Source organism: Lissotriton vulgaris, chromosome 5, assembly GCF_964263255.1.
Source record: "Lissotriton vulgaris chromosome 5, aLisVul1.2, whole genome shotgun sequence".
NCBI classification, from domain to species: Eukaryota; Metazoa; Chordata; class Amphibia; order Caudata; family Salamandridae; genus Lissotriton; species Lissotriton vulgaris.
In genome coordinates this window covers 2000237557-2000255448 of record NC_141693.1, presented here as the reverse complement: position 1 = coordinate 2000255448, position 17892 = coordinate 2000237557, and the positions used below count along the sequence as shown (strand labels likewise).

Below are 17892 nucleotides of genomic sequence, written 5' to 3'. Positions count from 1 at the left end.
CTGCAGAGGCAGCAGCAACCAGCATACTCCACCCCTTACACACGACTGCAGAGGCAGCAGCAACCAGCATTCTCCACCCCTTACACACGACTGCAGACAGAGGCAGCAGCAACCAGCATACTCCACCCCTTACACACGACTGCAGAGGCAGCAGCAACCAGCATACGCCACCCCTCACACACGACTGCAGAGGCAGCAGCAACCAGCATACTCCACCCCTTACACACGACTGCAGAGGCAGCAGCAACCAGCATACTCCACCCCTTACACACGTCTGCAGAGGCAGCAGAAACCAGCATACTCCACCCCTTACACACGACTGCAGACAGAGGCAGCAGCAACCAGCATACTCCGCCCCTTACACACGACTGCAGAGGCAGCAGCAACCAGCATACGCCACCCCTTACACACGACTGGAGAGGCAGCAGCAACTAGCATACTCCACCCCTTACACACGTCTGCAGACAGAGGCAGCAGAAACCAGCATACTCCACCCCTCACACACGACTGCAGAGGCAGCAGCAACCAGCATACTCCACCCCTTACACACGACTGCAGAGGCAGCAACAACCAGCATACTCCACCCCTTACACACGACTGCAGAGGCAGCAGCAACCAGCATACTCCACCCCTTACACACGTCTGCAGGCAGAGGCAGCAGCAACTAGCATACTCCACCACTTACACACGACTGCAGACAGAGGCAGCAGCAACCAGCATACTCCACCCTTTACACACGACTGCAGACAGAGGCAGCAGCAACCAGCATACTCCACCCTTTACACACGTCTGCAGACAGAGGCAGCAGCAACCGGCATACTCCACCACTTACACACGACTGCAGAGGCAGCAGCACCCAGCATACGCCACCCCTCACACACGACTGCAGACAGAGGCAGCAGCAACCGGCATACTCCACCACTTACACACGACTGCAGACAGAGGCAGCAGCAACCTGCATACTCCACCCCTTACACACGACTGCAGACAGAGGCAGCAGCAACCAGCATACTCCACCCCTTACACACGTCTGCAGAGGCAGCAGCAACCAGCATACTCCACCCCTTACACACGACTGCAGAGGCAGCAGAAACCAGCATACTCCACCCCTTACACACGACTGCAGAGGCAGCAGAAACCAGCATACTCCACCCCTTACACACGACTGCAGAGGCAGCAGCAACCAGCATACTCCACCCCTTACACACGACTGCAGACAGAGGCAGCAGCAACCAGCATACTCCACCCCTTACACACGACTGCAGAGGCAGCAGCAACCAGCATACGCCACCCCTCACACACGACTGCAGAGGCAGCAGCAACCAGCATACTCCACCCCTTACACACGACTGCAGAGGCAGCAGCAACCAGCATACTCCACCCCTTACACACGTCTGCAGAGGCAGCAGAAACCAGCATACTCCACCCCTTACACACGACTGCAGACAGAGGCAGCAGCAACCAGCATACTCCGCCCCTTACACACGACTGCAGAGGCAGCAGCAACCAGCATACGCCACCCCTCACACACGACTGCAGAGGCAGCAGCAACCAGCATACTCCACCCCTTACACACGTCTGCAGACAGAGGCAGCAGAAACCAGCATACTCCACCCCTCACACACGACTGCAGAGGCAGCAGCAACCAGCATACTCCACCCCTTACACACGACTGCAGAGGCAGCAACAACCAGCATACTCCACCCCTTACACACGACTGCAGAGGCAGCAGCAACCAGCATACTCCACCCCTTACACACGACTGCAGGCAGAGGCAGCAGCAACCAGCATACTCCACCACTTACACACGACTGCAGACAGAGGCAGCAGCAACCAGCATACTCCACCCTTTACACACGTCTGCAGACAGAGGCAGCAGCAACCGCCATACTCCACCCCTTACACACGACTGCAGGCAGAGGCAGCAGCAACCAGCATACTCCACCCCTTACACACGACTGCAGGCAGAGGCAGCAGCAACCAGCATACGCCACCCCTCACACACGACTGCAGACAGAGGCAGCAGCAACCAGCATACTCCACCCTTTACACACGTCTGCAGACAGAGGCAGCAGCAACCGGCATACTCCACCACTTACACACGACTGCAGACAGAGGCAGCAGCAACCTGCATACTCCACCCCTTACACACGACTGCAGACAGAGGCAGCAGCAACCAGCATACTCCACCCCTTACACACGTCTGCAGAGGCAGCAGCAACCAGCATACTCCACCCCTTACACACGACTGTAGAGGCAGCAGAAACCAGCATACTCCACCCCTTACACACGACTGCAGAGGCAGCAGCAACCAGCATACTCCACCCCTTACACACGACTGCAGAGGCAGCAGCAACCAGCATACTCCACCCCTTACACACGACTGCAGACAGAGGCAGCAGCAACCAGCATACTCCACCCCTTACACACGACTGCAGAGGCAGCAGCAACCAGCATACGCCACCCCTCACACACGACTGCAGAGGCAGCAGCAACCAGCATACTCCACCCCTTACACACGTCTGCAGACAGAGGCAGCAGAAACCAGCATACTCCACCCCTCACACACGACTGCAGAGGCAGCAGCAACCAGCATACTCCACCCCTTACACACGACTGCAGAGGCAGCAGCAACCAGCATACTCCACCCCTTACACACCACTGCAGGCAGAGGCAGCAGCAACCAGCATACTCCACCACTTACACACGACTACAGACAGAGGCAGCAAAAACCAGCATACTCCACCCCTTACACACGACTGCAGAGGCAGCAGCAACCAGCATACTCCACCCCTTACACACGACTGCAGAGGCAGCAGCAACCAGCATACTCCACCCCTTACACACCACTGCAGGCAGAGGCAGCAGCAACCAGCATACTCCACCACTTACACACGACTACAGACAGAGGCAGCAAAAACCAGCATACTCCACCCCTTACACACGTCTGCAGAGGCAGCAGAAACCAGCATACTCCACCCCTTACACACGACTCCAGAGGCAGCAGCAACCGGCATACTCCACCACTTACACACGACAGCAGAGGAAGCAGCAACCAGCAAACTCCACCCCTTACACAGGACTGCAGAGGCAGAAACAACCAGCATACTCCACCCCTTACACACGACTGCAGAGGCAGCAGCAACCAGCATACTCCACCCCTTACACACGTCTGCAGAGGCAGCAGAAACCAGCATACTCCACCCCTTACACACGTCTGCAGAGGCAGCAGAAACCAGCATACTCCACCACTTACACACGACTGCAGACAGAGGCAGCAGCAACCAGCATACTCCAGCACTTACACACGACTGCAGACAGAGGCAGCAGCAACCAGCATACTCCACCCCTTACACACGACTGCAGACAGAGGCGGCAGCAGCAATCAGCATACTCCACCGCTTACACACGACTGCAGACAGAGGCAGCAACCAGCATACTCCACCACTTACACACGACTGCAGACAGAGGCAGCAACCAGCATACTCCACCACTTACACACGTCTGCAGAGGCAGCAGAAACCAGCATACTCCACCCCTTACACACGTCTGCAGAGGCGGCAGCAACAACCAGCATACTCCACCCCTTACACGTCTGCAGAGGCAGCAACAACCAGCATACTCCACCCCTTACACATGACTGCAGAGGCAGCAACAACCAGCATACTCCACCCCTTACACACGACTGCAGAGGCAGCAGCAACCAGCATACTCCACCCCTTACACACGACTGCAGAGGCAGCAGCAACCAGCATACTCCACCACTTACACACGACTGCAGACAGAGGCAGCAGCAACCGGCATACTCCACCACTTACACACGACTGCAGACAGAGGCAGCAGCAACCGGCATACTCCACCACTTACACACGACTGCAGACAGAGGCAGTAGCAACGAGCATACTCCACCACTTACACACGACTGCAGACAGAGGCAGCAGCAACCGGCATACTCCACCACTTACACACGACTGCAGACAGAGGCAGCAGTAACCAGCATACTCCACCACTTACACACGACTGCAGACAGAGGCAGCAGCAACCAGCATACTCCACCACTTACACACGACTGCAGACAGAGGCAGCAGCAACCGGCATACTCCACCACTTACACACGACTGCAGAGGCAGCAGAAACCAGCATACTCCACCCCTCACACACAACTGCAGACAGAGGCAGCAGCAACCAGCATATTCCACCCCTTACATACGACTGCAGACAGAGGCAGCAGCAACCAGCATACTCCACCCCTTACACACGACTGCAGAGGCAGCAGCAACCAGCATACGCCACACCTCACACACGACTGCAGACAGAGGCAGCAGCAACCGGCATACTCCACCACTTACACACGACTGCAGACAGAGGCAGCAGCAACCTGCATACTCCACCCCTTACACACGACTGCAGAGGCAGCAGCAACCAGCATACGCCACACCTCACACACGACTGCAGACAGAGGCAGCAGCAACCGGCATACTCCACCACTTACACACGACTGCAGACAGAGGCAGCAGTAACCAGCATACTCCACCACTTACACACGACTGCAGACAGAGGCAGCAGCAACCAGCATACTCCACCCCTTACACACGACTGCAGAGGCAGCAGAAACCAGCATACTCCACCCCTTACACACGACTGCAGAGGCAGCAGAAACCAGCATTCCACCCCTTACACACGACTGCAGACAGAGGCAGCAGCAACCAGCATACTCCACCCCTTACACACGACTGCAGACAGAGGCAGCAGCAACCGGCATACTCCACTTACACACGACTGCAGAGGCAGCAGAAACCAGCATACTCCACCCCTTACACACGACTGCAGAGGCAGCAGCAACCAGCATACTCCACCCCTTACACACGACTGCAGAGGCAGCAGCAACCAGCATACTCCACCCCTTACACACGACTGCAGACAGAGGCAGCAGCAACCGGCATACTCCACCACTTACACACGACTGCAGACAGAGGCAGCAGCAACCGGCATACTCCACCACTTACACACGACTGCAGACAGAGGCAGTAGCAACGAGCATACTCCACCACTTACACACGACTGCAGACAGAGGCAGCAGCAACCGGCATACTCCACCACTTACACACGACTGCAGACAGAGGCAGTAGCAACGAGCATACTCCACCACTTACACACGACTGCAGACAGAGGCAGCAGCAACCGGCATACTCCACCACTTACACACGACTGCAGACAGAGGCAGCAGTAACCAGCATACTCCACCCCTTACACACGACTGCAGAGGCAGCAGAAACCAGCATACTCCACCCCTTACACACGACTGCAGACAGAGGCAGCAGCAACCAGCATACTCCACCCCTTACACACGACTGCAGACAGAGGCAGCAGCAACCAGCATACTCCACCCCTTACACACGACTGCAGAGGCAGCAGCAACCAGCATACGCCACCCCTCACACACGACTGCAGAGGCAGCAACAACCAGCATACTCCACCCCTTACACATGACTGCAGAGGCAGCAACAACCAGCATACTCCACCCCTTACACACGACTGCAGAGGCAGCAACAACCAGCATACTCCACCCCTTACACACGACTGCAGAGGCAGCAGCAACCAGCATACTCCACCCCTTACACACGACTGCAGGCAGAGGCAGCAGCAACCAGCATACTCCACCACTTACACACGACTGCAGACAGAGGCAGCAGCAACCAGCATACTCCACCCTTTACACACGTCTGCAGACAGAGGCAGCAGCAACCGGCATACTCCACCCCTTACACACGACTGCAGGCAGAGGCAGCAGCAACCAGCATACTCCACCCCTTACACACGACTGCAGGCAGAGGCAGCAGCAACCAGCATACGCCACCCCTCACACACGACTGCAGACAGAGGCAGCAGCAACCAGCATACTCCACCCTTTACACACGTCTGCAGACAGAGGCAGCAGCAACCGGCATACTCCACCACTTACACACGACTGCAGACAGAGGCAGCAGCAACCTGCATACTCCACCCCTTACACACGACTGCAGACAGAGGCAGCAGCAACCAGCATACTCCACCCCTTACACACGTCTGCAGAGGCAGCAGCAACCAGCATACTCCACCCCTTACACACGACTGCAGAGGCAGCAGAAACCAGCATACTCCACCCCTTACACACGACTGCAGAGGCAGCAGCAACCAGCATACTCCACCCCTTACACACGACTGCAGAGGCAGCAGCAACCAGCATACTCCACCCCTTACACACGACTGCAGACAGAGGCAGCAGCAACCAGCATACTCCACCCCTTACACACGACTGCAGAGGCAGCAGCAACCAGCATACGCCACCCCTCACACACGACTGCAGAGGCAGCAGCAACCAGCATACTCCACCCCTTACACACGACTGCAGAGGCAGCAGCAACCAGCATACTCCACCCCTTACACACGTCTGCAGAGGCAGCAGAAACCAGCATACTCCACCCCTTACACACGACTGCAGACAGAGGCAGCAGCAACCAGCATACTCCGCCCCTTACACACGACTGCAGAGGCAGCAGCAACCAGCATACGCCACCCCTCACACACGACTGCAGAGGCAGCAGCAACCAGCATACTCCACCCCTTACACACGTCTGCAGACAGAGGCAGCAGAAACCAGCATACTCCACCCCTCACACACGACTGCAGAGGCAGCAGCAACCAGCATACTCCACCCCTTACACACGACTGCAGAGGCAGCAGCAACCAGCATACTCCACCCCTTACACACCACTGCAGGCAGAGGCAGCAGCAACCAGCATACTCCACCACTTACACACGACTACAGACAGAGGCAGCAAAAACCAGCATACTCCACCCCTTACACACGACTGCAGAGGCAGCAGCAACCAGCATACTCCACCCCTTACACACGACTGCAGAGGCAGCAGCAACCAGCATACTCCACCCCTTACACACCACTGCAGGCAGAGGCAGCAGCAACCAGCATACTCCACCACTTACACACGACTACAGACAGAGGCAGCAAAAACCAGCATACTCCACCCCTTACACACGTCTGCAGAGGCAGCAGAAACCAGCATACTCCACCCCTTACACACGACTCCAGAGGCAGCAGCAACCGGCATACTCCACCACTTACACACGACAGCAGAGGCAGCAGCAACCAGCAAACTCCACCCCTTACACAGGACTGCAGAGGCAGAAACAACCAGCATACTCCACCCCTTACACACGACTGCAGAGGCAGCAGCAACCAGCATACTCCACCCCTTACACACGTCTGCAGAGGCAGCAGAAACCAGCATACTCCACCCCTTACACAGGTCTGCAGAGGCAGCAGAAACCAGCATACTCCACCACTTACACACGACTGCAGACAGAGGCAGCAGCAACCAGCATACTCCAGCACTTACACACGACTGCAGACAGAGGCAGCAGCAACCAGCATACTCCACCCCTTACACACGACTGCAGACAGAGGCGGCAGCAGCAATCAGCATACTCCACCGCTTACACACGACTGCAGACAGAGGCAGCAACCAGCATACTCCACCACTTACACACGACTGCAGACAGAGGCAGCAACCAGCATACTCCACCACTTACACACGTCTGCAGAGGCAGCAGAAACCAGCATACTCCACCCCTTACACACGTCTGCAGAGGCGGCAGCAACAACCAGCATACTCCACCCCTTACACATGTCTGCAGGGGCAGCAACAACCAGCATACTCCACCCCTTACACATGACTGCAGAGGCAGCAACAACCAGCATACTCCACCCCTTACACACGACTGCAGAGGCAGCAGCAACCAGCATACTCCACCCCTTACACACGACTGCAGAGGCAGCAGCAACCAGCATACTCCACCACTTACACACGACTGCAGACAGAGGCAGCAGCAACCGGCATACTCCACCACTTACACACGACTGCAGACAGAGGCAGCAGCAACCGGCATACTCCACCACTTACACACGACTGCAGACAGAGGCAGTAGCAACGAGCATACTCCACCACTTACACACGACTGCAGACAGAGGCAGCAGCAACCGGCATACTCCACCACTTACACACGACTGCAGACAGAGGCAGCAGTAACCAGCATACTACACCACTTACACACGACTGCAGACAGAGGCAGCAGCAACCAGCATACTCCACCACTTACACACGACTGCAGACAGAGGCAGCAGCAACCGGCATACTCCACCACTTACACACGACTGCAGAGGCAGCAGAAACCAGCATACTCCACCCCTCACACACGACTGCAGACAGAGGCAGCAGCAACCAGCATATTCCACCCCTTACATACGACTGCAGACAGAGGCAGCAGCAACCAGCATACTCCACCCCTTACACACGACTGCAGAGGCAGCAGCAACCAGCATACGCCACACCTCACACACGACTGCAGACAGAGGCAGCAGCAACCGGCATACTCCACCACTTACACACGACTGCAGACAGAGGCAGCAGCAACCTGCATACTCCACCCCTTACACACGACTGCAGAGGCAGCAGCAACCAGCATACGCCACACCTCACACACGACTGCAGACAGAGGCAGCAGCAACCGGCATACTCCACCACTTACACACGACTGCAGACAGAGGCAGCAGCAACCTGCATACTCCACCCCTTACACACGACTGCAGAGGCAGCAGCAACCAGCATATGCCACCCCTCACACTCAACTGCAGACAGAGGCAGCAGCAACCGGCATACTCCACCACTTACACACGACTGCAGACAGAGGCAGCAGTAACCAGCATACTCCACCACTTACACACGACTGCAGACAGAGGCAGCAGCAACCAGCATACTCCACCCCTTACACACGACTGCAGAGGCAGCAGAAACCAGCATACTCCAACCCTTTACACACGACTGCAGAGGCAGCAGAAACCAGCATTCCACCCCTTACACACGACTGCAGACAGAGGCAGCAGCAACCAGCATACTCCACCCCTTACACACGACTGCAGACAGAGGCAGCAGCAACCGGCATACTCCACTTACACACGACTGCAGACAGAGGCAGCAGTAACCAGCATACTCCACCCCTTACACACGACTGCAGAGGCAGCAGAAACCAGCATACTCCACCCCTTACACACGACTGCAGACAGAGGCAGCAGCAACCAGCATACTCCACCCCTTACACACGACTGCAGAGGCAGCAGCAACCAGCATACTCCACCCCTTACACACGTCTGCAGAAACCAGCATACTCCACCCCTTACACACGTCTGCAGAGGCAGCAGAAACCAGCATACTCCACCCCTTACACACGACTGCAGAGGCAGCAACAACCAGCATACTCCACCCCTTACACACGACTGCAGACAGAGGCAGCAGCAACCAGCATACTCCAGCACTTACACACGACTGCAGACAGAGGCAGCAGCAACCAGCATACTCCACCCCTTACACACGACTGCAGACAGAGGCGGCAGCAGCAATCAGCATACTCCACCGCTTACACACGACTGCAGACAGAGGCAGCAACCAGCATACTCCACCACTTACACACGACTGCAGACAGAGGCAGCAACCAGCATACTCCACCACTTACACACGTCTGCAGAGGCAGCAGAAACCAGCATACTCCACCCCTTACACACGTCTGCAGAGGCGGCAGCAACAACCAGCATACTCCACCCCTTACACATGTCTGCAGGGGCAGCAACAACCAGCATACTCCACCCCTTACACATGACTGCAGAGGCAGCAACAACCAGCATACTCCACCCCTTACACACGACTGCAGAGGCAGCAGCAACCAGCATACTCCACCCCTTACACACGACTGCAGAGGCAGCAGCAACCAGCATACTCCACCACTTACACACGACTGCAGACAGAGGCAGCAGCAACCGGCATACTCCACCACTTAAACACGACTGCAGACAGAGGCAGCAGTAACCAGCATATTCCACCACTTACACACGACTGCAGACAGAGGCAGCAGCAACCAGCATACTCCACCACTTACACACGACAGCAGACAGAGGCAGCAGCAACCAGCATACTCCACCACTTACACACGAATGCAGACAGAAGCAGCAACAACCAGCATACTCCACCCCTTACACACGACTGCAGGCAGAGGCAGCAGCAACCAGCATACTCCACCGCTTACACACGACTGCAGACAGAGGCGGCAGCAGCAACCAGCATACGCCACCCCTTACACACGACTGCAGACAGAGGCAGCAGCAACCAGCATACTCCACCCCTTACACACGACTGCAGAGGCAGCAGCAACCAGCATACTCCACCCCTTACACAAGACTGCAGAGGCAGCAGAAACCAGCATACTCCACCCCTTACACACGACTGCAGAGGCAGCAGAAACCAGCATACTCCACCACTTACACACGACTGCAGACAGAGGCAGCAGCAACCAGCATACTCCACCCTTTACACACGACTGCAGGCAGAGGCAGCAGCAACCAGCATACTCCACCACTTACACACGACTGCAGACAGAGGCAGCAGCAACCGGCATACTCCACCACTTACACACGACTGCAGACAGAGGCAGCAGTAACCAGCATACTCCACCACTTACACACGACTGCAGACAGAGGCAGCAGCAACCAGCATACTCCACCACTTACACACGACTGCAGACAGAGGCAGCAGCAACCGGCATACTCCACCACTTACACACGACTGCAGACAGAGGCAGCAGTAACCAGCATACTCCACCACTTACACACGACTGCAGACAGAGGCAGCAGTAACCAGCATACTCCACCACTTACACACGACTGCAGACAGAGGCAGCAGCAACCAGCATACTCCACCACTTACACACGACTGCAGACAGAGGCAGCAGCAACCGGCATACTCCACCACTTACACACGACTGCAGACAGAGGCAGCAGTAACCAGCATACTCCACCACTTACACACGACTGCAGACAGAGGCAGCAGTAACCAGCATACTCCACCACTTACACACAACTGCAGACAGAGGCAGCAGCAACCAGCATACTCCATCCCTTACACACGACTGCAGACAGAGGCAGCAGCAACCAGCATACTCCCGCACTTACATACGACTGCAGACAGAGGCAGCAGCAACCAGCATACTCCAGCACTTACACACGACTGCAGACAGAGGCAGCAGCAACCACCATTCTCCACCACTTACACACGATGCAGAGGCAGCAGCAACCAGCATACTCCACCCCTTACACACGACTGCAGACAGAGGCAGCAGTAACCACCATAGTCCACCACTTACACACGACTGTAGACAGGGGTAGTGAGAGTGAAGGAATGAGCACTCCACCACTTACACACGACTGCAGACAGGGGTAGTGAGAGTGAAGGAATGAGCACTCCACCACTTACACACTACTGCAGACAGGGGTAGTGAGAGGGAAGGAATGAGTACTCCACCACTTACACACGACTGCAGACATGGGTAGTGAGAGTGACCGAATGAGCACTCCACCCCTTACACACGACTGCAGACAGAGGCAGCAGCAACCAGCATACTCCACCACTTACACACGTCTGCAGACAGAGGCAGCAGCAACCAGCATACTCCACCCCTTACACACGACTGCCTACAGAGGCAGCAGCAACCAGCATACTCCACCCCTTGCACACGACTGCAGACAGAGGCAGCAGCAACCAGCATACTCCAGCACTTACACACGTTTGCAGACAGAGGCAGCAGCAACCAGCATACTCCACCACTTACACACGACTGCAGAGGCAGCAGCAACCAGAATACTCCACCCTTACACACGACTGCAGACAGAGGCAGCAGCAACCAGCATACTCCACCCCTTACACACGACTGCAGACAGAGGCAGCAGCAACCAGCATACTCCACCCCTTACACACCACTGCAGACAGAGGCAGCAGCAACCAGCATACTCCCCTCCTTACACACCACTGCAGACAGAGGCAGCAGCAACCAGCATACTCCACCCCTTACACACGACTGCAGAGGCAGCAGCAACCAGCATACTCCACCACTTACACAAGACTGCAGACAGGGGTAGTGAGAGTGAAGGAATGAGCACTCCACCACTTACACACGACTGCAGACAGGGGTAGTGAGAGTGAAGGAATGAGCACTCCACCACTTACACACGACTGCAGACAGAGGTAGTGAGTGGACGAATGAGTTCTAGACCACTGCCCCTCGTTCACGCACCACTGCCCCTCGTTCACGCACCACCGCCTCTCGTTCACGCACCACCGCCTCTCGTTCACGCACCACCGCCTCTCGTTCACGCACCACCGCCTCTCGTCCACGCACCACCGCCTCTCGTCCACGCACCACCGCCCCTCGTCCACGCACCACCGCCCCTCGTCCACGCACCACCGCCCCTCGTCCACGCACCACCGCCTCTCGTCCACGCACCACCGCCTCTCGTCCACGCACCACCGCCTCTCGTCCACGCACCACCGCCTCTCGTCCACGCACCACCGTCTCTCGTCCACGCACCACCGTCTCTCGTCCACGCACCACCGTCTCTCGTCCACGCACCACCGTCTCTCGTCCACGCACCACCGTCTCTCGTCCACGCACCACCGTCTCTCGTGCACGCACCACCGTCTCTCGTGCACGCACCAGCGTTTCTCGTTCCCGCACCACTGCCACCCCGTCCCCCCACCACGGTTCCTTCAAAACTGCCTCTCGTTCCCTGCATAATTGGTTCTCGTTCCTCGCACCACCGCCTCTCAATTCAACCACCACCGCCTCTCAATTCAACCACCACTGTCTCTCCGTTCACGGACCACCGCCTCTCTGTTCACGGACCACTGTCTTGTTCCCGTACCACTCTTGTTACCACTGCCTCTCATTCACGCACCACTGCCTCTCGTTCACGTATAACTGCCTCTCGTTCCCCCACCATGGTCTCTCGTTCCCGCACCACGGTCTCTCGTTCCCGCACCACGGTCTCTCGTTCCCGCACCACGGTCTCTCGTTCCCGCACCAATGCCTCTTGCCCCGCACCAATGCCTCTTGCCCCGCACCACTTACTTTCTTTTACGCACCACTGACTTGTTTCATTGCCTCTTGTGCCCGCACCACTGCCTCTCGTTCCTGCACCACTGCCTCTCGTTCCCGCACCACTGCCTCTCGTTCCCGCACCACTGCCTCTCGTTCCCGCACCACTGCCTCTCGTTCCCGCACCACTGCCTCTCGTTCCCGCACCACTGCCACTCGTTCCCGCACCACTGCCTCTCGTTCCCGCACCACTGCCTCTCGTTCCCGCACCACTGCCTCTCGTTCCCGCACCACTGCCTCTCGTTCTGCCTGCAATGTTAGGGGGACTTTAAAAAGAGGACAGGACAGAATCCCAGGCATGCTATTACAGTGTCTGTCAGTGGTGGGTTAGGAGAGAGTGGGTTTGGTAGGTTTGGAGAGTGTGGTAAGTTGGGAGAGTGTGGGGAGTGGTAGGTTGGGAGTGTGTGGGCAGTGGTGGGTTGGGAGTGTGTGGGCAGTGGTGGGTTGGGAGTGTGTGGCAGTGGTGGGTTGGGAGTGTGGGGGGAGTGGTAGGTTGAGAGTGTGGGGGGAGTGGTAGGTTGGGAGTGTGGGGGGAGTGGTAGGTTGGGACGGCATTGGCAGTGGTGGGTTGGGAGAGTGGGTGTGGGGAGTGGTATGTTAGGAGATTGTGGGGAGTGGTAGTTTGGGAGAGTGTGGGGAGTGGTAGGTTGGGACAGTGTGGGTTTGGCCAGTGGTGGGTTGGGAGAGTGTGGGTGTGGGGAGTGGTAGGTTGGGAGAGTGTGTGGAGTGGTAGGTTGTGAGAGTGGTGGGTTGGGAGAATGTGGTTGTGGTAGGTTGGGAGCGTGTGGGAAGTGGTAGGTTGGAGAGTGTGGGGAGTGGTAGGTTGGAGAGTGTGGGGATGGTAGGTTGGAGAGTGTGGGGAGTGGTAGGTTGGAGAGTGTGGGGAGTGGTAGGTTGGAGAGTGGTAGGTTGGGAGAGTGTGGGGAGTGGTAGGTTGGGAGAGTGTGGGGGTAGTAGGTTGGGAGAGTGGGGAGTGGAAGGTCGGGAGTGTGTGGGGAGTGGAAGGTCGGGAGAGTGTGGGTGTGAGGAGTGGTAGGTTGGCAGTGTGTGGGTGTGGGGAGTGGTGGGTTGGGGAAACTGAAAATCCAAACACTCATGTCTGAGGTATGCGGCCGCCTACACATGGAAGGGAAGGTTATACCGGTTGGCTACATCTGTGGCTGGAGCATTTATGCCGAAATGTCTGTACCGCGCTACTGGCGCAGTAATGCAGGTGAAAGAAATCATGCACAAAATGGCTGAAGTGAGAGTGATTGCAGAAAGCCAGGGTGCAAGGAAAAATAGGCACTTACCAGAGTTCGTCCACTACCCGGACCAACACAAAGAAGGTGTTCTTGCTGACCCGCTTCTTGAAGGTATCCGGGAAAGGGCAGAACTTCTCATACGTGGCAGCAGGTTAAGTAATAACAATGCAACACGTTTTGGATCCTGTACTGCCCTGCTGTCTTACAGGCTGCCTGTCCCCTCTGACCACTATCTTTAAGGTTAACACATCCCGGTCAGTCACATCGAGATGCATTAAGACAGTTTAGCCACACAAACAGCTTTTACTGTACACTTCACTCACAGTCATAAACATTAACTCTACAGTTTTTACTCACTTTTATACTATTTGACGCACCCTCAATCATGCCCCCCGGCAGCTTCCAGATGAACCCACTGCTGAATTAATGCTTCTTCCCCAAGTCTAACGAACATTTTGCTTAACTCTTTCCCTCTATCATCAACCTCGCTAATAGAAGGCGTGCCCGCTACCAGATACCCGGACAGTCATATTATCGTATGTTAACCATATACTGGCTGACTAAAGCACCTGCAGCTTACAACATGGTGACATTCTGCTAAGAGAGAGCTGGAATGTGTCAGACACACGAACCTAGGCAAGACCCTTAGAAAGTAGCTACAATTTCTCATACTTTATCTAACATACTATCTCATCTATCATGGTGGTACCAGAGATACACAGCGCCCAGCAGGTCTGACTTGCCTCTTTGTTGTTACACACTTGATATAACTCAGCACAACTAACTGCATACCGACAAGGCCATACAATGGTCCTCAGTTGGGGCACTACCCCCTCCCCACCCCCCATGGTAAGTTGGGGTTATGAGAGTGCTGATCCCCTTCATGGCGACAGACAACTCCCAATTGCATCTTTCACTTCTGGCTCATCCACGTAGGGGGTGAGGCATTAAACTCCTTCTCATCACAAGAAGAAATTTCATGTTACACCCCCTGCATGGATGAGCTGCAAGTGCAAGATGCAAGTTGTAATTGTGCATTTCACGAACACAAGTTGGCAGACTGCATCTGTGTAGGGCTTACCAAGGATAAAGGCCGAGGACGGTACAGGCCAGGCAGAGCCTAATTTGAGCCGGTGGCTTCAGGTGCTCGGCACTGGCACTTAGTTGTCAACACCAGCGCTTGGGACAGTCAGCAACAAGTTGGCACTGTCTGGCTAATTAGGAGATAACCAAAAAAACTGTTAATTATAAATTCTATATACGTTAAAATGACTATTACCTGGATCCCATGCCTTTCTTATAGCGGGGGTTGTAGTCGGAATTGTCACACTTATGGGAGTGTGATGGTTAGTAGTTATGCTGTTACTGTCATTGGTAGCATGGCAGGGGCAATGTGCGGTGCAAGCTGATGAGAGCCCAGGCACTTTTTTTTATTATTATTATTTACATGCATGGTGGTGGCTGCTCACAGGACCTCGCTCACGAAGTCTGCACACTTTGAGAAGGGTGGCTGTGGCCCCTTACTCCTGAAGAGATTACCATGGCCAGCCTACCTCACATAATGAGCCCAATAACACTCTATAGCAGTGCAAGATGTCTGACAGCTGGTGCACCATCCACCTCCACTTCCTGCAAAAGCATCAATACTCCTTCCTTGCAGCCTTGCGAGGTGGCAACCATGGGCTGTGTTGAAGCAGGTGACGTAGCCCCATCACTCAAAAGGCATCTAACTCTTTAAACTGCAGTCCCCGGTGTCAGCCAGGGGATGGCAGCAGCAGGCCATGTCTGACAGATTTCTCTCTGTTTCTAAGTAACAAGATTTCACTCGCTATAGTCCCACATGTTGGCCAGCAGATGGCAGTCGTGGACCATGTCTGGCGCTCAGATCATTGCCCACCTCTCACAGCGAATATACACATACAAATACAGCATCCAGACTCTTTCCTCTCGGCGCAGGCCCATGTGTTGGGCAGGAGCAGCAATTGAGGGGCTGTCATTTTCCTAAGAACATCCACTTCCACTGGAATAACCTGAACGACCGTCTGTGCCTTCCGACAGTGGTGAGTTTTTGGATACCGAGGCGGTAGCCTCATTACTTCACATTCATTTGAGTTTTTTAGGTCGCTGTTTAGGTTGTCTTATTGATGTCAACAACCAACTCGCCGCCTTCCTCGAAGCCAACAAATCCCTCGACCCCTCACAATCTGGCTTCCGAGCAAAACACAGCACCGAGACCGCCCTCATCGCAGCAACAGACGACATTCGAACTCTACTGGACAATGGAGACACAGTCGCCCTCATCCTCCTCGACCTCTCCGCAGCATTCGACACAGTCTGCCATAGCACCCTTCTACAACGCCTCAATAACATCGGAATCCAAGGAAAAGCACTTGAATGGATCACCTCGTTCCTCACCGGAAGAACCCAAAGAGTCCGCCTTCCTCCATTCAAGTCAGAGGCCACTGAAGTCATCTGCGGCGTGCCACAAGGATCCTCACTCAGTCCCACCCTCTTCAACGTATACATGAGCCCCCTCGCGGCCATCGCACGCCAACACAACCTCAACATCATCTCTTACGCGGATGACACTCAACTAATCCTTTCTCTCACCAAGGACCCCTGCACCGCCAAAACTAACCTACACGAAGGAATGAAAAAAGTCGCCGAATGGATGAAACAAAGCCGCCTGAAACTGAACTCAGACAAAACAGAAGTCCTCATCCTAGGTACATCCCCCTCTGCCTGGGACGACTCCTGGTGGCCGGAAGCCCTCGGAAAAGCACCCATCCCGACAGACCACGCACGGAACCTTGGCGTCATCCTGGATTCTTCACTCTCAATGAACAGACAAGTCAGCGCCGTATCCTCATCCTGCTTCAACGTTCTTCGCATGCTCAGAAAAACATTCCGCTGGATCCCCTCCGAAACAAGGAAAACAGTCACCCACGCTCTGGTCACGAGCCGACTGGACTACGGAAACACCCTCTACGCAGGGACCACCGCTAAACTCCAGAAGAAACTCCAACGAATCCAAAACGCCTCAGCCAGGCTCATATTAGACATCCCACGTAACGAACACATCTCTGGTCACCTTAAAGACCTCCACTGGCTACCCGTCAATAAGAGGATCACTTTCCGACTGCTTACCCACGCACACAAATCACTCTACGACATCGGACCAGATTGCCTCAACTCTCGACTGTCCTTCTACACCCCCTCCCGCCAACTACGTTCTTCCAGCCAAGCCCTCGCCACTGTACCTCGCATCAACAAGACCACCATGGGAGGCAGATCCTTTTCATACCTGGCTGCTAAAACATGGAACTCACTCCCCGCTTACCTTCGCCTCACCCAGAACCACCTAGCGTTCAGAAAGCAGCTTAAAACGTGGATATTTGACAAATAATCCTCCTCCCCTTCCTAAGCGCCTTGAAACCCTCTGGGTATGTAGTGCGCTATACAAATTATTTGACTTTGACTTTAGGTTGTATCACAAGGTCAGCGCTGTGATAGGCCATGGGTTGCGGGCTGTTTGGTTTGCAGAAGTGTCAGCAAGTTTTATCGCAGTCTTGTTTTCATCTGTCAAATGTCTTCTGGCGGTGATGAGCTTTTG

At 55.4% G+C, this 17892-nt stretch overlaps 1 protein-coding gene across 10 annotated transcripts in view; it reads right to left on the bottom strand.

Annotated features, from left to right (window-relative positions):
• Positions 1-17892, bottom strand: part of RAPGEF1 (Rap guanine nucleotide exchange factor 1) — a 714396-nt gene that overhangs the window by 150516 nt on the left and 545988 nt on the right. For all 10 annotated transcript variants that reach the window (XM_086924774.1, XM_086924779.1, XM_086924781.1 and 7 more), the window contains one exon: positions 14328-14420. In XM_086924774.1, coding sequence (XP_086780900.1) covers positions 14328-14420 — 93 coding nt within the window. The remainder of the gene's footprint in view (positions 1-14327; positions 14421-17892) is intronic.